At 34.4% G+C, this 20,238-nt stretch overlaps 1 protein-coding gene across 9 annotated transcripts in view; it reads right to left on the bottom strand.

The window, feature by feature from the left end:
* The window catches only part of cpx (synaptic transmission protein complexin), a 1,020,744-nt gene that overhangs the window by 11,820 nt on the left and 988,686 nt on the right, over nt 1-20,238 (bottom strand). For all 9 annotated transcript variants that reach the window (XR_012454131.1, XM_074114282.1, XM_074114283.1 and 6 more), the window contains one exon: nt 1,339-1,471. Coding sequence is in view for 8 of the 9 variants with exons in the window: in XM_074114282.1 (XP_073970383.1) it covers nt 1,339-1,471 (133 nt within the window). In the remaining variant the exon portion in view is untranslated. The remainder of the gene's footprint in view (nt 1-1,338; nt 1,472-20,238) is intronic.

The following is a 20,238-nucleotide window of genomic DNA, read 5'->3' as shown; positions in this document are numbered from 1 at the left end:
ATTGGATAAGTCAATAACTCTACTTAACAACTTCATCTGCAGCAACAAATTAGATCTACACTTTAGATGAATGAGTTGACAGTTACACAACTCATTGGAATTGCCGAACACCAAATATTTAGCGAATTTATTGAAGGAAAGAAATTTTAATGATGCTGGTGACATCAAAATAACTCTTTCTTAAAGAGTAACGTAACTGTGAAGAGTGTATTGGCTGACACTTAAGACACATAAGGGAAAGGTCGACAGTTTTAGGATTTCTGATATTTCTCTACTCTAGAAATGGAAGCCTAAGGTTAAGCTTGAACCAGAACACTGGACTGGATACATCTGATTTTGTTTCCAGGCTTAGGACATTGCATTTAAGATTGTTGAAGCGTACAAAAATTAGCATTCATTATGCGAAGTTGAATCAGCACAAGAATGTAACACATGTTCATGCAAGAAACTAGAATGAAGCGGTGGTTTCTTTTTTATTTTCTTCTACTTAAAATAACGTGAATTCCCTCCACTGTATATCCTGAATCCCTCATAATATTTAATCCAACAACCTACAAAAAAGTTAAAGGTATTTTAGTAATTCCTCATAACCTCAACTATCCGACCTAAAAATAAACTTTATGATGTATATTTTCTGGAGTAAATTTGCCATTATTTAGTCCTCCATTTACTGTAACCTGTTTTGGTGGCCCTAACTTTTAAGAGTTTCAATTTTGTGTATATTTTAAACACTTAAACTTTATTTTAATACGAATCACCGTAAGCTTCTTGACATTTTCATCTTTCATGCTTCCATCTATTACAAAAACAAGATTATGCTTAAAGAATAAGGCAACGTTTTTCTTTGTATATATATATATTTTTTGCACAGCAATTACAACAAAGAAGAGGAGAAATAGAGTTTAAGAATAGAATTAGTTCTTTAAAATAATAATAGTTGTCAAAATAATTTATATTAAATAATAATAAAGAATTAGTTGTGTAGTATAGGTAAATTTAAATTTAAATTATGCTATATTAAATTATAAGAAATAGTATATTTACTGAAAGTTCTTTTTAATAAAAAATAAAATGTTAACAATTTTTATTAATTTAATGAACGTAAATATGACTAAAAAGTTACTTTTCTTTACGCCAACTCCTTAATAATAAAACTTACAGTATATCAAAAAAATAAATAAATGTTCTAGATAAATAAAAATAAAAGAATATTAATAAAAATTGGCTGTAATAAAACCTTTTACTTTTCAAATATAATATTATATTTTAATTAAATTTCTTGGATGTTAAAAAAATATAGTTAATTTTGAATATTAAATTTTGAAATATTATACTTACTTGTAAACTCATCTTGATCTTCAGCCTCAGCTTCTCTAGCCAATTCTTCTGGTGTCTTTTTCTTTCTCATCAGAGGATTGGCTGGCTCTTCAAGTTGAGGTTCTGGTAACTCTTCTTTTTTCTTTATGTTATACTGTGAACATATAATTAATTTATTTTTTTCATTATGTTCGGCAATATATATATGTATATATTTTTTTAATTAATAATTGTTCGAGATTAAAAAACAGTTTTATGTCAGTAATGTAAATCAAAGTACAAAAGATTTAATTTAAAAATGGTAAGAGAATTATTGGAGTTAAAGAACAACTACAAAGATGTATTTTATCCAACTATTTTAAATTAGGAGACATCTCTAATCTCTATACTTGCAACAATTTCGTACTGCCAACGAGAAATATGAGGAGCTATCTGAAATGACTGACAAAATAAATCTTTTCAATTAATTTCAAATATTTCCCTCTAGTAAGGTTACCATTCAAACCTCTTACTTAAAATTACCTTTAAACAAAATTCTAAATTATTCGCTCTAATTCTCTTTTCAAGTTTACACTCAGATAATTTTTGAAGTAAAACTTCTTTGTTTGTATTCTGAATGCCCCTGCGCCAGTAACCCCACTTTATATCTACTCTAGTCAGCGAAAGGTTATACGAGGGGGTACCCAAAAAAAACCGGAATTATTTTTTAAAAACTATTTATTTACAAATTTTTTACAGAACAACCTTATCCCCTTCAAAATACTCTCCATTACAACTAATACATTTGTCCCACCGGTGCTTCCACTGTTCGAAACATTTTTTGTAGTCATCTTTAGAAATGGCTGACAGCTCCTTCTTCGTTTTTTTCTTGACCTCTTCAATGTTGTCAAATCGGTGACCTTTCATGCCCTTTTTCATGCGTGGAAATAAGAAAAAGTCGCACGGAGCCAGGTCAGGCGAGTAAGGTGCGTGGGGCAGCGGAACCATGCCATTTTTAGCCAAAAAACTGTGTAACAGAGATGGCTGTGTGTGCAGGTGCATTGTCGTGGTGGAAGAACCAGTCTCCTGTTTGCCACAAATCGGGTCTTTTTTGGCGAACACTATTGCGCAATCTTTTCAAAACTTCCAAATACAAGGTTTGATTGACGGCCTGACCTGGGGGGACAAACTCTGAATGGACTACGCCTTTGGCATCAAAAAAGCAAATCATCATTGTTTTGATGTTTGACTTGACTTGACGACATTTTTTTGGTCGGGGTGAAGATGACGTCTTCCATTGGCTCGGCTGTTGCTTTGTTTCTGGGTCATAACCATAGCACCATGACTCATCACCAGTAATGACCTTTGACAGAAAGTCTGGATCCCATCCAGAAAAAAGAACAAAACAGCGCTGGTAAAAACAATCACTGCAGATGAACAGAACAAGCCAGGCAGACAACACAGGCAGGACTGAACTGGCAAGGAATTGCGCTATACACGTCTAGCGGCAGAAATGCGTACTACATAAGCTCCATGCGCGGCAACGCAATTCCGGTTATTTTTGGGTACCCCCTCGTAAATCTATTCGTAATGAACCATTTTAATTATGAACTTTGGTTCACCGGCTTTCATGTCTAAATTACTAAGTTCAAAAATACGTTTTTTTTTTTTGAGCTACTGGGATTTTCGGGGAAAACTTGTATAGAGATGCCATCTAATAAAGCAAACATAGTTTTACACCAATGAACGTAAATTTTGGTCTTTTAGCACAAGTTAGACTAGAGAGTTCTAGTAAAGTTTGGTTTCCCACAAAGATACTATTAACATTCCAGTGTAGCTCTAAAAGCTATGAGCTTGCCCTTTCTCTCTGGTTTACTCTCTTCATGGATAGATAGCTCTGACTTTATTTTCCCCCCTAACTACTATGTTAGTTAGCTCTCTTAACTCTACTCACGTGATATAAAGTCCTAATATAGGGCAAAAAGAGCCTAAATCTTGTCCACTAAAACTAACCTTAAAATAACTACTCTCTTTCTGACCTAAAACGATGTCCTTCCATTCATATTTTCCTGTCTGCTTTAAACAGAAGTAATGGCCGATAGATAAAGTATTAATCTCTTTTTGTTTGGTTTTAAAACAAAATGTTTTGTGCTTAGAATGCAGTTTAAGGATTCTATACTTGTTGCATACCACATAAGCACATTGCATATAAATTTATAAAGAAGAATTTATATAAAAGACTTATCAGAAGTCTTATTTATTTTTTTAGCGGATGCCTCTATAAAATGTGTTCCCTTTCAATATACTATATGATGCCACCACTAGCAGAGTTAGTTGATGCTGCTATCTGAACCTCATCGCTACAATCTCGTTGACGTCTTTCTCCATCTATGCAACGTACTTCTACAATATATTACCTACTATAAACAACATACAATCGATCTTATTGTTATGAATTTAGCTGCGAAGACATTTTCATCAAAATATAATCTTTTTTTGTGTTAATATTGGAGGCCAATAGCTTTTAATTAGGAAATTCTATGGTAAAAAAGAAATGTATGAATTATAAAGGCGAAAACTGAACTAGAGAAAAAAATGAAAGCAATAACATTTAATTATGATATCATCTAATATTTAAATAACAAAATATAATCTCAAAAACTTTTATTATTGTTTAAACTTATTTAAATTAAGGAAAAAATAACTTTTATAATTTCCAAAGCAAACATCTTGAATGTCTAGAATTAACTCTTCATACGTAGTGAATAAAGAACAGCTGGAGTTGTATAATCCATTTATTTGGGTGTAATTACTTAACCTCAAATTAAGGAAAAACAAAACAAAATACTTAAAATAATGTAATATTGCTTAATTACACAAGTCAGTAATACAACTACAATAATAACACATACATTTTTACTGATACAAAACTTATTTTTGGAATCTTTTCATGTCATAATTATAAATCTAGAACAAATGAAAATAATATTCAGCTAACAGTTTTTCCAATTGGATGAAGATACAATACATTTAAGGAAAATATAATTATGAATATACAATGATCTAAGGTTAATAATCAACATTTTTTAAATATATATACACTGGGCCAAAAAAGTCTGTGAACACTAACCTAAATTTTATTACTTTTATTATTATCTTATTAGAAACTTCTTTTATTTTCAAATGAAATATACTATTCGATAGAGAGAAACCAGAGTTTTTCATTTTATATTCAATCTTTTATTTTTGTTCAGCAGGAATATCACAATTAAATGTTTAACAAAACAACACCCCAAACGAATGCAAAAAAAGTCTGTGAACACTTTGCAGAAATAAATCATTGTTACACATTGTACGTGAATTATAAATTTTAAAAACTTGTAGGACCTCCTATGTTCCTAATCACTTCCAACAAACGAGCTTTCATCGATCCTAATAATTTTGTGGTCGTCAATGTTGGAATTTTATCCCACTCTTCTAAAATAGCGTTTTTTAGTTGTTCACGGTTTCTTATTCCTCGTTTATTTATTTCGCGGCTGATTTCATCCCACAAATGTTCTATTGGGTTAAGGTCTGGCATTTGTGGAGGGGTGTTTAGGCGCCAGAGTGTATTATTTAAAAGCCATTCCCGAGTTTTTGGTGCGGTATGTTTCGGGTCATTGTCTTGTTGGAAGACAAACGTTCCCTCCAACCCTAATTTTTTTGAATTTTCTTTTAAATTGCGTCTTAATATATCCACATACACATATTGGTCCATCATACCATTAATTAGATCTAACTTGCCCACTCCTTTAGCACTCATGCACCCCACACCAGAATGTTGCCTCCCCCATGCTTAAAAGTAGGCTTCATATTTTTCATTTTCATAGCTTCATTTCTTTTTTGCCACACTTTTTGTCGTCAATCAGACCCACATACATTGAATTTCGACTCATCTGAAAAGATTACGGTTTCCCAGAAACTAGAAAGCTTAGAAACATATTCTTTCGCGAAATCCAATCGGCGGTTACGATTTATTTTATTGATTAAAGGTTTTTTCCTCGGGACTCGACCGCAATAATCGTATTCATGTAATTTATTTCTAATTGTATGTGGTGTTACGCTTACACATAACCACTTGATAATTCTTGACTGATTTTTTGAGCGCTTGTCCTGGGTTCTTCTCGAACAGACTTCAGAATTTGCCGTTTATGAAAGGAATTAAGTTTTGGTGGCCGTCCACTGCGTGGCCTACTAATCACATTTCCGTACTTTTTAATTATATTATGCACCGTTGAAGGGTTTTTTTGAACTATCTTCCCTATTTCTCGAATACTTTTTCTTTCATTTCGCAACGTCACAATAAGTTCTCGAATTGGTCTGGGAACTTCCATATTAGTGGTTAAATATGTACTAATTAGATTATTTATTCACAAAACTGACTGTAGTGGTTTCTACAATACAATAGAGAACTTTGAAACTTTATTCAATCGTTTTTCTGTTTGTTATCTTAATGTTTTTACATATTTATACAGCTGTTCACAGACTTTTTTTGCATTCGTTTGGGGTGTTGTTTTGTTTAAACATTTAATTGTGATATTCCTGCTGAACAAAAATAAAAGATTGAATATAAAATGAAAAACTCTGGTTTCTCTCTATCGAATAGTATATTTCATTTGAAAATAAAAGAAGTTTCTAATAAGATAATAATAAAAGTAATAAAATTTAGGTTAGTGTTCACAGACTTTTTTGGCCCAGTGTATATATAAGATTGAAAAAATATTCGGAATCAGAAAGTTTACAAATATATCATTCTATTTTATTATTATTATTATTATTTTAACAATGAGACAGGATATAAATAAATTTAAAACATAGTCGAGTTCCTCTCTGTGATTGTATTAACTCAAAGTGACTCAATCTGACTCCATTAGGGAGTCGTTAAAGATTAAGACTCCCTACTAGAGTCAATTTGAGCCCTCAGTAAGTGACTTTGATCCATCCAGTTTCCGGGTCCCCTTTAAATCTTGCAATCTTGAAAGTCCGGAGGTTGAATTCTTTTGCCTTGAGATTCATATAATGTCAAATTAATAATGAGTAATGATTTGTTGAAGAAATAAAAAGAAAACAAACTCTTTCTAACAATTAGTGTTGTTAAAAAATAAATAAATAGTGATTATAAAAATAGATAAAGAACACATAACAGAAGTGAACAATGATTTTAATTAAAAATGTAAAATTTAACACAAATAAAATTACAAAATACAGACAAATTTAAGTCGAAACAAATTTCAGTCTAAAAAAAAAAATCATTCTGAAATATTCATACGATTGTTGTGAATAATTCATTATGCTGATGTCCTTTTTTTAGGCATCATTTCATATTTTTTACTTCGCAACTTACTTTTACATTGAGCTCCTATATATATAGTTGGTTACGTACGCCCATGCATTCTAGCATCGCCGTGTATTCCACCATTGAATATTCCATTCACAGCTCACAGAAGACAGGTTCTATTTAAAGATTTTATTGAACAAATATTCTTAGATAATTGTAATGGCGGAATTTACGCAGGACCTAACAGCGTCAAAACATAAATAAATAATAGTTCTGCCTTCACTGTAAACCAGCTTCTTCTATTATGTTATTAACCTAGAGCTAGAAGCATTGCTCAATTCTCCTACGTACAGCGCTAGTAGACAATCTTTGGTGGAGATTGCTAACAAGAAGATGGAGGTATTTTTGAGGAAAAAAGACTTTACAGCAGATCTCTAGCTTAAAAACTGAATTTCAACTCATTTCTCCATTTGCTACCATTTTTCTACTAACCATTTTAGTAAAATAAATGTTTTTATTCATTATTATATTTTATAAATAGAATGTTATTGGTTTTCCCATAGACATTGCGGACGGAAATCATTCTTGTCTAGGTGTTTATCTTAAATAAAGTCAGCATTTCTTTGTTTGTAACCATGTATCTATAAATAAATAAACATCTTTCTATCTAAAATCCATATGCAATTAAGATTAATTGAAAAAGGAATATTTTTGACCTGTGTCACGTTTTAACTAAATTAAAACATTACGAGTATATACGAGACACGGTCATCGGATTCGGATTATTTACGGAATCTTTATTTCTTTGTAGGAACAACACTTTGCGTAAATTTTAATATACGTTTCGCTTTATTTAGTGCCGAAATCGATGAGAGAATTGGTTTTACCGGGATAGATTCTTAAATTAAAGCCTACCAGAAATATAGGCGACTAGAAATATTGCTTCATTGTCCGTATACAGTGGAAGTGGTAGACCACTGGTGTGCAGTAGGCTTGGCAAAAGGATCGATGCAGGGTTTTAATACAATACTTGGTTGTGTGAGGCGATGAACTCTTTAGAAGGCAAGATGTACTAATGGTCCTTATAACCTTAGAAAGTAGGTTGCAGGAAGGTAACAGCGTGAATTAAGTGGGAACACAACGATTAAAGGGAAGAAGACAGTGGGGGACAACCTAAGGAAATGAGCGTTCTATCGGTCCGATTCGCTCTCAAGGATGCGCTGTTTGGAATGAAGGCAGGAGAACAGTTCGTTAACTGTTGGTATTAGGCTGAGATTCAGCCAATCCTTGACTTGAGGTACTGGCTGCAGAAGAAGGGTTATCGTATCACGATAATGCGGTTAATGGCATAATTTTTTTTTTCATGCGGGCTTTACGTCCAACTACCATTAGGTGTCGTGGACGGAGGCGACTAACAAACATACTTTACTGTAAATTTCTTTTATTAACCATTAAATAAAATCCAAGGCCTAAGACAGGGAATCGAACCCAGTACCACAATACATATTAGCTTTGCAGGTCTCGCCTCTAACCATTCGGCTACCGTGGCGCTTACAAATAATGGAGTAAACAAATGCATAAAATAAGATTTCATGAAAAAATGCAACTTTTTAATTACGTTAAAAGATGTATAGACCATTGTGATTCACTGTTGAAGCTAGATTTCTTGACAGGTGTTGGATTATTTTCTGATACCATTCTTAGGGTTTTCCACGTTGTAGAAAAAACTTCTGCATTCTATTTCCATTTAAGTGGTAATTCTAACAATGAAAGACGACAAAAATAAATGGTTTTTCACCAGGAGTTAGTTTAGATGTCGTACAGTTCTATGAAATGTTGTTTTATTACAATTCATGCGTTGCCCCACAGGTACTAACCAGTAAAACTGCTTCTCGTCTCATTTTACAAGTTCGCTCTTGTAGGAGCGCTTATCAGTGTCTTGAGAAATTGATTAAGTACCCACGCCTTTGGCATCCTTTGATTTGAGGTACTGGCTGCAGAAGAAAGGTTTTTGTATCACGATAATGCGGTTAATGTCCTAAATAATAAATTATTTACGATAATATTCAGCTACAACTAATAATAAGCAAAAAAGTTCTAAACCAAACTTTCGGAATGTGTAACATAACCTTTTATCGTTAAATAACATCAAATTATTGATTACCATAAGGATGGAGGTTTCCCTTGTTTGAATTTATCAGAAGATCCTTTAAAAGAAACAGTTTTAGGCCCACGTATCCTTGCGCCGAATCCTCAATTGTTTCTCGTATAACAAGATCAGAATACGAATTTACAGTTTCGTTCTTTCTTAGTACTTGTCTCGAAGACAAAGAAGTATCCTGTCCACGACATCCTTAGCGGAATTCCCGTTGAAGGATCTACATGCTGAGAATCTTTACACAATGTAATATGATCTTCCCTTCCTATTCTGATTAAGACACTCCTTACGTAAATATATTGCTTGCCTTAGACATTATATAATGAAATGTCTACAAAAAGAAAAAAAAAACTCCGAAGATTTACTCTGTAAACTTAGAAGAGTACATGAATGAGGAAATATGCAAGACAAACTTATTAGAAAAAAAAATAAAAAGGGCTAGCAAACTTTGATGAAATCAATTTTATGTTATGTAAACAGATCATTGTAAACAAATCAACTGTAAACAACCCATAATTCTACTTACAGTGATATCCAGATTGTTTTTTTTTGGGAAGGTTATTTCAGAAGGTTGTTTACTTCCTTATTTACAAATATTTACATCATCTTAGCCAAGTTTAACGAATTGATTAAATGCCAATATTTGTATAAAGTTATTAATAAAATTATTAGAAAAATATTGTAACTGATTTTGAAAAATTTTAATACACAATTACCTCGCCTTGGGTAGTTGAGGTTTGGGTAGGGCTAAATCTTTCCTTGGAGACATTGAAAGTGAGATTAATTTGGCACCTGGAATTGGTTATCCCTAAATACTGTCTCCCTTGAGTTCCATTTTTGGGAAGAAGAGGGATTATCTGATAAGAGGATAGTAAAAGGTCTCTTAGTACCTTCCAAAAACAAAAAATAAAAAGTTTCATTTTTGGAATCTGGTTAGTGTGTTGGGAGTGTTTTATCCCATACTGCTGGCTTCTCTTGCAGGAACTCCTGTAGGCTTAGGAAGAGACTTCAGAACCATAAGATTTAAGGGCGAAGGTGACATTAGGGCGTGGCTATTAACATTATGTACTTCCAGCTTTCCCAAAGTTTTTCTTGGTAAGCCAGGGCTGTTTTAAAAGAGGTTATAACCTAACCTAGAATACTCGTAAGTTTTTTATTCTTTAAATTTGAAGAAATCTTTTTCAGTATATCTTGAGTAGATATTATAGGAGAGAAGTGTTTGGTACTGAGAATAATCTATGATTTCGGCTCCGTAGAACTCACCTAGCTTGGTGTACCAAGTAAGTTAGTTAGGCTAAGTTAGGTATGACGTGGCGAAACACGAGATACAGCGTTAAAATACATAATACACTCTCTGAAGACTTCGAAGTAGATAGAGGCCTAAGGCAAGGGGATTCACTATCCTGTGTAATCTTCAATCTCTATTTAGAGCGAGCAGTGTGGGCCATTAGAAAGAAACCCCGGCGGCACCATTTACAACAGGTTGACGCAACAGCTGGCCTATGGTGACGATGTGTTGATCATAGTGTGGTTTAAAAGCGGCCCTAGAGGGGAGCTTCCAAGAACTGGAAGAAGCTTGTAAGAAACGCGATCTGGAAATCAACGAGGTAAAGACAAAATACATGCGAACCTCGAGAGCCCAGTCGCGTGGAGAAGGACAAATCCAGTTAAGTAATCACAGGTTCCCAACGTACAGTGATTTTTAAATATCTAGGGTCACTTGTTACAAACAATAATGACATAACCGCAGAAATAAGGGCGAGAATAGCGGCAGGAAACAGATGCCTCTTCGCTATTCAAAAGGTTTTTGTGGTTTAAGGATTTGTCCCGCAAGGCTAAGATAATAGCCTATTAAACAATAATCAAACCCATCGTCACATAAGCCAGCTAAACCTGGTTGCTAAGCAAAGAAAGCGAAAAGCTACTGGGGGTTTGGGAAAGAAAAATATTAAGAAAGATATTTGGCCCTAAGTGCGAGAAAGGCCGTGACTGGAAAATCAGAAAGAACCACGAATTGATGGGAATTGTTTGGAGATCCAGACATAGTCGCCCAAATAAAAAAGGGGAGATTGAGGTTTGGTTGGGGGATACGTGGAGAGGATGCCTGCGGGGAAGGGTGCCCCGAAAAATGTTAAAAGAAAACCGAGGAGGCAGAGAAGAATTCGAGGGCGCCCTCGACTTAGATGGCTGTGGATGATATAGATGAAGACCTTCGTCGGACTGGAGTTAGAAGATGGCCGCCTTAAGGCCGCAGACCGGAGCGGATGGGCACAACTTGTTGAGGAGGACCAGGTCCTACTTTAAGGACTGTTGCACCAGATAGTAAGTAAGTAAGAACTCACCTAGAAAAACCTAGATGAATGATTTGTCATAAATAAGATTCATTTGATGCAGTTACAATGTTCAACTACCAACGACAAACAAAAAGATTAAACTGTTAAGGAAAATGGTTTTGAGTCACTAGATTAAAACTGATCTTTGATAACAATAAATGAACCTACCACAACACCGTAACCCGATCGTATTTATTTAAGGGGAAGTACTTATAAGTTTGGAGAATATTAATCTTTTGTAATGATTAACAATTCAACTTCGGGTGCAGTTTTAAGTAATTGCTCCAAAGCGAGGCTCATGGACTGGAACTCGAGAGAGAAATTATATAAAGCAGTCGTTATACCATCTATTCTATACGGAGCCCAGATTTGGGGACTTGCTCACATAGAAGCTTTAGAAAAATTTCACTTGAACTATTATAAAAGCCTTCTGCGTCTGCACACAAATACCTCGAATTATATTGTTCGTCTCGAGACCGGCTCAGTCCACATTAGTTGGTACGTGCTAAAGTATAGTTTACTTTGGTACCTCAAATTACTCAATACTAGTAGGGATAGATACCCTAGAGCATGCCTAGATAAAATGTTGTCATGTACGCAGGGAAGTGATAATATGTGCTCCCGAAAGTCTGCTAAGTACAATTGGGTTGTACGATTGAAGGATTTATTAGATCAGTTCGATGAGTCTAGCCTGTTAGGAATATCTGACCCTGAAGTTTTTTCAGCGGAGCGAGAAGCCAAGCGCGTCGGGCTCCGCGTTAATGAGGGAAAGACGAAAGTGCTGGTGGCTAGGAGGAAGCCTCTGGTGCATCCCGCGACATATTACGTCTTTGGGGATTACGAGTTCGAGGTTGTCTCCAACTTCCCCTACCTGGGCTCTATCATTTCGGACATAGCCGACGAAAAAGAAGAAGTCAGAAGAAGGATAGCAGCGGGAAACAGAGCGTACTACGGTCTATATAAAATAATGAGGAGCAGCCTGGTCAACCGAGGAACAAAGATCCAGATGTATAAGACCTTGATAAGGCCTGTCGTGACCTACGCAAGCGAAACATGGACACTGAATAAGGCAGCTTGTGAGAGGATTGACAGGTTCGAGAGGCGAGTCCTAAGACGGATCTTTGGGCCGAAAAGGGAAAACCAGAGCTGGAAAAGAAGGCCAAATCAAGAGGTGTACGCCCTGTATGGGGAGCCAAGCATCACCGCGTTTGTGAAGGCCCAGCGGCTGAAATGGTATGGGCATGTATGCCGGACGTCCGAGGAAAGGATAGCATCAAAGGTGCTAAAAGGAAAGTGGCACGGCTTTCGCCCCCGGGGACGTCCGAAGACCAGGTGGGTGGACAATGTGAGGGCGGATATGAGAAAGATAGGTTTGAGGGCCCACCTGGTGAATGATAGGGTTGAGTGGTCTACCCGCATAGAGCAGGACCGTCTCGGTCTGTAGTGCCCATAGAAGAAGAAGAAGAAGAAGAAGAAGTTTTTTCAGCAATGATTTCTCCAACTTTGGAAAAATATAGACACTTTCTTGTGAAACAGGATTTGGATAGATTACATAGCTCCACTTGTAGTATTTTTTACCCACAGCTATACAACCATAGCTCGATCCCGCAACGATATCTCCTTACTCAATTACCCATTTCATACACACGTTTATTTGCTCAACTTCAAATAGTAATTGCCTTTTAGGTGGCAATGTTCTAAAAGAGGATTTCTACCATATACTCATGGTTTGTCCAGCATATTTTAGTATTCGTGAAAAGTATAAGAACAGAGCATCTTTCAGTTTACCTTTTGTGTTAACTCAGTGCAGTAGAGCTGCAATGAAAACTGTATTCTGTTATCTGTGTGAATGTTTCTCTTTAAGAGAGGAGTTAATAAGTTAATAAATTAATTTATATTTAGTATTGTATTTCTTTTTTAATTATTTTGGTTTTATTTATCTTTTTACTTATTTCCAAGGACTTAAAAAATACCATGAAATACCACAAAGGAGCTATTCCTTAGAGCTTATTTCAACGACATATTCAAAGTGTTTCTTTCATTTTGTATTGTGCTTATGTTTGTATATATTTATATTAATTTATGCTGTACCCAACTGTATTTGAGACAGGACGTGAGTCCTATAAATATAAATAAATAATTAATAAAAATTGATTAACAATTGAAGGAATTGAAGGATTCAAATTAACGTGGAATCGGTCCAGAAAGAAAAACAACTTATTGCCTTCTTCAGGGCCTGGATATTGCAAATAAAACAATACAAAATAATTTAGAAAATTGAAGAATAGAACTTCATGCGAGTAGTCGTAACCTTTTTTCTTTTTTATGGTAAAAAGATAATCAAATTAGTATAACAAGATTCATTAAGACAATTGTACTTTTACTTTTCTAATCGACACTTAGTATAATTTGGTAAACAATTTATTTAAAGCTAATAAAGGAGTAAGGATTGAAGAGCGAAGGATACTGTGCCAGGATCGCAGATCCTCACCTTCTCTCCTTTAGCGGGCGACAGATTTAAAGTGAACCTTACTCACCCTCCGTTCTCACCCTTCAGCAGGTGAATTCCGTGCCAGCAGTTGGCAAGGCCCACCCTACTTCTTACAGTCATCTTCTACTTCTCCTGCTGCTTCTTCTTCAACCCCTGTCCACGAAAAGAAAGAGTTTCAACCACTCGTTTCTTTCATTATACCTTAACCCTACCTTTTTACCTCCCCAGGTTACACCTACACCCAGGGACCAGAGTAAATTGAACAGTTGTGCAGTAAAGTTAGGATGTAAGGGATATAGTAAGAGCTCCATGATGTTGCCTTTGGTCCTTGCGTGGTTTTGCTCCATTTCTCTTCACTGATAACCGTGTACGATAACGTTTCCTCTCTGACCCCATTTCTTCTATTCTGCCCTCTATTCCCTATATATATATTCTTGTATTCCCTTTTTTGCTCATCATTGTTCTTTTTTTTTGTACTAATTGTTAGATATTATTTTAATTAGTTTTTCATTTTAAAAGACAAACAAACTTGTTTTTGGCTTATTTCCATTTTTAAATTTGTTAATTTAACATCAAATTTTCCTCTTTAATATCACAAACATCCTTTCTAATTAATTCAATTCTATTTTAGAGATTTTTCCCAAATATAAGTTTGTATTAAAGTTACTCTTTTATTATTATATTCTACTTGTAAATTTCTAGATTTTATTCAAGTAAAATCACGTAAATTTTTTCACTTTATATTTACAACTGCATCAAGTAAATTTGATGAAACTAGTTAAGTTCTCATGAATGTCATGTAAGAGCAACCACCCATTGATGGAACTCTTTCTCAGTGGATATTACACTCACATCAGTAGGTCTCTAGGCCACTTCCGCTTCAAGCGACGAGGAGGATTGTCTGGAAGGTTAGAAGAGGAGAGCTGTTGCACAAGAGGATTAGGATGGAGAGCTAGGAGGCTGTGAAAGTGGTGATAGCGAGACTTTATTAGATCAGTGACAAAAGGGATGTGAAGGTCAGTGTGAATGGTAAGGTTAGAAATGTAGGATGGAGCATTAAGGATTTTAGACTGTAGTGTCTGCAGGCGTTTGGAGTTAAGTGGGTTTGGTTGAGCCCCACACTTCTGCTCCGTATGTCTACATAGGTCTTAACAGTGTCTTGTAGATTGTCAGTTTGTGATTCAAGTCGAGTTTGGATGAATGCGGCATTACCGATCGGTATCATGTAAACTAAAAAATAATTTTTCGATTTTGAGATAACACGCAGAAAAATTGAATTAAAACAAAAAATGGCCAATATCAGTTAGAATTTTTGATTTGATTTTATTTTTTGCCAAACTTCGAACTATGAACTAGGTCATCTTCAGGACTTATACTTACGGTGACCACACGTTCCTTATTTAAGAAGGACAGTCCTTTATTTCACAGCTCTGTTCTCTAACTTTATTTATTATCTAAAATAGGCCTTTTGTCCTTTATTTTGTAAAATCAACGCAAAGTTTAAAAAAAATCACATTAGAAGCAAGTATTTCAAATGAACTGTATAGTATGGAATTTTATGACCTCTATTAAAAAAAAATTAATTCTACTGAAAAGTATCACAATTAATGTTATTTAAATTTAACCAGTTAAGCGTGGAATTTAGTTTAAAAAAACTCCCCCCACAATGTGCAGAATTAAAATCAGACAATGACGTGTATACACGTCGAACGCAAAGGCAAAACAACCAAAAGTTTACAATAGTCGTAATACTCACTGCAAGCGACTTTTTCTGCAATCTCTGGAGGGCTTGAGATTACAGAGCATTCTGTGCTCTTTCTAAATCTTGCACCGCTTCACGTATGCATTGCTCCTAGTTAACTAGGGACGCAAAAGCTTTTATAAGGAAGAAAAGAGCTTTGAATTCTGGACAAAATGAAATCATGCTCGTGTTGTGGTCTGATTCTCTATCTAAGGTAAAAACGGCATTGCACAAGGGTTGAGAGCTTCTATTTGTGTGCGGTAATTCCCCAATCTCTAATGCGGAGACCAAACATGTACCAACCACTTATCATTTGGCTGACTCCCACCGCAGTTCTATTGGTAAGATAAAGGAAACATCCCACCAAATAATATTCTTATTCTATTTTATTAAAATTTCGAGTTTTTATAGTTAATGGCAATTTTATATTTTTCACAACGTGAATACACGTCGAACGCACCTAAATAGAGATTTGGTTTGACGTGTATACACACGTGGTTAAAAAAGGTGTGGGTGAATGTGTAATAATTAAGATTGTTCAAAATTTTAATGTATGCATCGTTGTATTGCAGTATTTTCGTGTATAATGTTATAAACTTATGCATTTTAAATGGTATTTTTTTTATTTTCTTCGATATTTCCTTTATTTTCCCTCCAAAAAAAAATTGGTCACCGTACCTATACTAAACCTAAAAAGTCAAAACTGAAGACACACTATAAATAAATATCTAAATAAGCATAAGCCTTGTAGTTGAGGTAGCCCCTAGTTCAAAATCTTAAGACAGAATTTGGGAATGACTTTTCTTTCTTTTGATTCCGTCACCAGAAACAGTGAAGTTTAAGATTTCGCTTAGTTACTAGGGGAAACCGTAAGAACCATTTTGATTTTTCTTTTTTGTTCGTTTAGATTTTCATGAAAATAGCAGTAAAAGTATTTTATATTAAATATGTTTCCAAGAAAATTTATATAAAGGCACTTCTTAAGTGAGGAGTGTAGGCTAAGCTCCCCTGAGAAGTGCCATTTTGGAATATTGAACTTTAAAACCTAAATAATAATAAGAATAAAAATCCCAAAATTTGATATTTACAATGTTTAATGCAAAACAAAAACCTGGAAACATTAAAATAATCTTTTAAATGATTCTCTTGAAAATTTTAGTTGTTATAGAATGAATGGAAGAAAATGATTAGAGAAGAATTACGTGATTTTAATTTAGGTTAAGCTATAAGGATGGCAGGAATATAGAGTACTGATCCATCCATTAGTTGTAGTTTATGTAAATAGTTGTATACAGGGTGTCCCAAGCTATATGAATAACGACTTTTTCTCGGAAACTAAGATAGCTAGAAAAAAACTAAAAAATACGTGTTCCCTTAGTTTTTTGTTAGAAATCCAAATTTACTTTTCAAATTTTGTTCGGTGCTTCCAGAAGCGAGATACAGGCACCAACTTCATTTTTTCAAATAGGAAGGTGCGGTTTTTATTTCAGAAATAGATTCCTCTATTTTTTTAAAGAAAAATTTACTTGAACGGTTTTTTTCTGTGAGCGATATTTTAGAAGTTATGAATGAAAACATGATTCTTATAAGAAATGTCAAAATGATAATATTATAACGGTTTTTTGATTGAATAAGAAGAAAAGTACTATTTTATTATAAATTTTACTCCTCATTAATATTACAGATCATGCTCAAACTGGCCTCCACCATTAGAGGTGCATAGACATGCACTTTCCTGCCAATTGCCCCTTACTGCCAAAGAAATAGATTCGAATTTAACCGAGTTACTGGCATCTATTATTCTCTGCTTTAGATCATCTACAGATGCCATCCCGGCTTGATTCTGATACACCTAGATTTAGAAATGCTTTTAGGTAAGCAGAAATAAGGAAAGAAAGAAAAAAGTTATGAATGATCTCTTTGTTTTTCGAGTATCCCCAAAGGAAATAGTCCATAGGTGTCAAATCCGGTGAGAGAGTTGGCCATTGAATCGCCCCCCGTGTCTTTGGCAGTAAAGGCAATTGGCAGGAAAGAGCATGTCTATGCACCTCTAATGGTGGAGGCCAGTTCGAGCATGATCTGTAATATTAATGAGGAGTAAAATTTATAATAAAATAGTACTTTTCTTCTTATTCAATCAAAAAACCGTTATAATATTATCATTTTGACATTTCTTATAAGAATCATGTTTTCATTCATAACTTGTAAAATATCGCTCACAGAAAGAAACCGTTCAAGTAAATTTTTCTTCAAAAAAATAGAGGAATCTATTTCTGAAATAAAAACCGCACCTTCCCATTTGAAAAAATGAAGTTGGTGCCTATATCTCGCTTCTGGAAGCACCGAAAAAAAAATACCAAGTAAATTTGGATTCCTAACAAAAAACTAAGGGAACACGTATTTTTTAGTTTTTTTCTAGCTACCTTAGTTTCCGAGAAAAAGTCGTTATCCATAAAGCTTGGGACACCCTGTATAGTAGAGGGATGAATGTGTGAAGCGAATGTATTTATAAGTAAGAATAGAGAGTGAGTGACGATGCTGGCTGTATGGCGGAAGCCAAAGGCAAAAAAAGGCAAAAAAATTGCAGTTGGTTTGAAAACAATATTTTAAATTATAGGCTTTTATAGGAATGGTACAAAATATTAGGAAGTTATAAATAAACTATAAACAGTAAATTGAGAACAACCAATGGCTCTTTACCAAGTTGTATCCTTTTTAAAACGCGGTGTTAACAGCGATATAATGCTAGCCAGAGTGTTAGGAAGGGAAAAATAAAAGGATACAGAAGGATGCAGGATAAAAAAGAAGAACAGAAAAACCTAATTTTGTAATTACACGGACAACTAATTAAACTTGTTTTTTTTTTAAATTGCTTGAAGCAATAATTAAATTATCTGATTGATATTATAATATGGATCTCAGTTTGGTAAAACAGAATAGAAATGGATGCCCATTAGTGGAAACATGATGGTGATGATGACGTATACACACAGTTGTTAGGGCGGTATCCAGATTGGTTTAGCGCTAATAGAAAGGGAATGTCCAATTGGGTTAATAGCGGTTAACACAGAGAGAGACCTGCGGCAACCCAGCTGAAACAGAGTGGGAGTTACTTTCCTTTTATCACCTCCATCTCTGGACGCAAACTTGTTTACTATATAGGTGTGGATGTTGAGAACTAGTCACAGGATACGACTTTCTAGTGTGAATGGACTAACATTTAAACGTACACATTGTTTTAGTAAATGCACGTTAAAAGATTGATTACGCAAAAAGCTTTTTGAAAAGTGTTTTCTTTTAGTTTATTACCAAGAAAATTCTTAATTCATTAGCATTTTTTGACGTGAATACGTCTTCAAATTTGCTATCATATGAAGGCAATCCAAAAAACCTAATGATAACAAAATCGGGGGATACAGTTTGACATTATAGTTTCGAATCTATCGTCTACATCCAAAATTAGACCACTGGATAACTAAAGGATCAGAAAATTCATTACGATAAGCGAGGAATGTGACGCATCGCGCGCGGTGGAGTGGGAAGCGCGGCCAGTTTGAGATCATTTTGCTGCGCATCGAGATTTGCAATTAGTATAACTTTTGACTCGGAGAAGCTACGATGTTCGTTTAAGTTTTAATCGTCAGCTGTCGTCACAATCTATCGATTGTATATAAAACATTAGTGTAAAATAGTTACAGTGAATATAATAATGTTGTTAGAATAAAAAATATTATCAAAAATATATAATGTCGGCCTATACGCGTCGAAAAGCCAAAACCAAATACAGAGATCGTATACGGTTGCAAAGGTCTTCACAAGAACAATCGAATGGTAATAATAAAACACTATATATGACCGAGTCAAGCTGTGCCGGGAACGTAAAAGAATGAATGCGGCCGAGCAGATCAACGACGGTGTCCAGTACATCTGCAGCTGGGGCGGTTGAAATTATGCAAGTGGATGATGAAATCGCTTCTACATCGACAACGGACTGTATAGGCATAGATTGTGTTCGATCGTCGATTTGTTTCCTTGATTTCATCCTAAATACATAAATAAAAATATTTTATATAAAAAATATAACCAGTTACGTAAACGTATTCACGTACAACACGCGGCCGTGTCCATGACACAGCCACAGTTTTTTACTTAGGCAGTACGCAAGGCTGAACAAACTGTAGATCAGGTACCAAAAGAATTGAATGCAGGTAAAAAAAAGTCAATAATCAAAAGTTGCAGAATAAGAAAACAGAACAATCTTGTCATTTAAAGTGTGCCGAAGCACATTATAAGGTGGTAATCTTCAGAAAAAAACTACACAGAAAAATAAATTTTGAATGAGACCTCAAATTGGATTTTTTCCAGGTAAAACCTTGAAACCAAAAATTTGACACTTCCTGTATTAAAGGAAAGTTGCAAATATAATTTGATACTAACAAAATCATTTTTAAAAAAAGACGAATAAGTACAGCGTTCAGGTCGGTAGCATTATTTCCTTTATAATTACAATAATCTTTTTTAAAACTTTAAAAAAAACTATATTACAATTATCAGATAAAAAAATGAAATAAAGCAAATTATATTTTACTAAATAGTTCGCAGATTCATCTAAAAAAATAACTATCTTCTGAGTGAAGTAAATTAAAATACCATCCGTCCAAAAACTGGTTTAGTTCTAGCAAATGACACTTGCTAGACATAATAATGATTGATGGAGGTAACTGTTTCAGGTTATTATCACTTTTAAACGTGCTTGATTGATTACTTAACAACACTGAACGTAATAAATGAATAAAATCTGGAAATAAACTATTTTTTAAAGTTGGCAGTACTGTTTCCTGTTATTTTTTTTTTTTGTAATAAGTGTGCGGTCTAGTTACGGGACTGTCGAATTCCAGTTAT

The sequence above is a fragment of the Rhodnius prolixus genome, unplaced genomic scaffold, assembly GCF_049639745.1.
Source record: "Rhodnius prolixus isolate KJV_2025 unplaced genomic scaffold, Rpr scaffold_7, whole genome shotgun sequence".
Classification (NCBI taxonomy): Eukaryota; Metazoa; Arthropoda; class Insecta; order Hemiptera; family Reduviidae; genus Rhodnius; species Rhodnius prolixus.
Note: the sequence above shows the minus strand (reverse complement) of the source record. Positions and strands in the feature narration are given on the sequence as shown.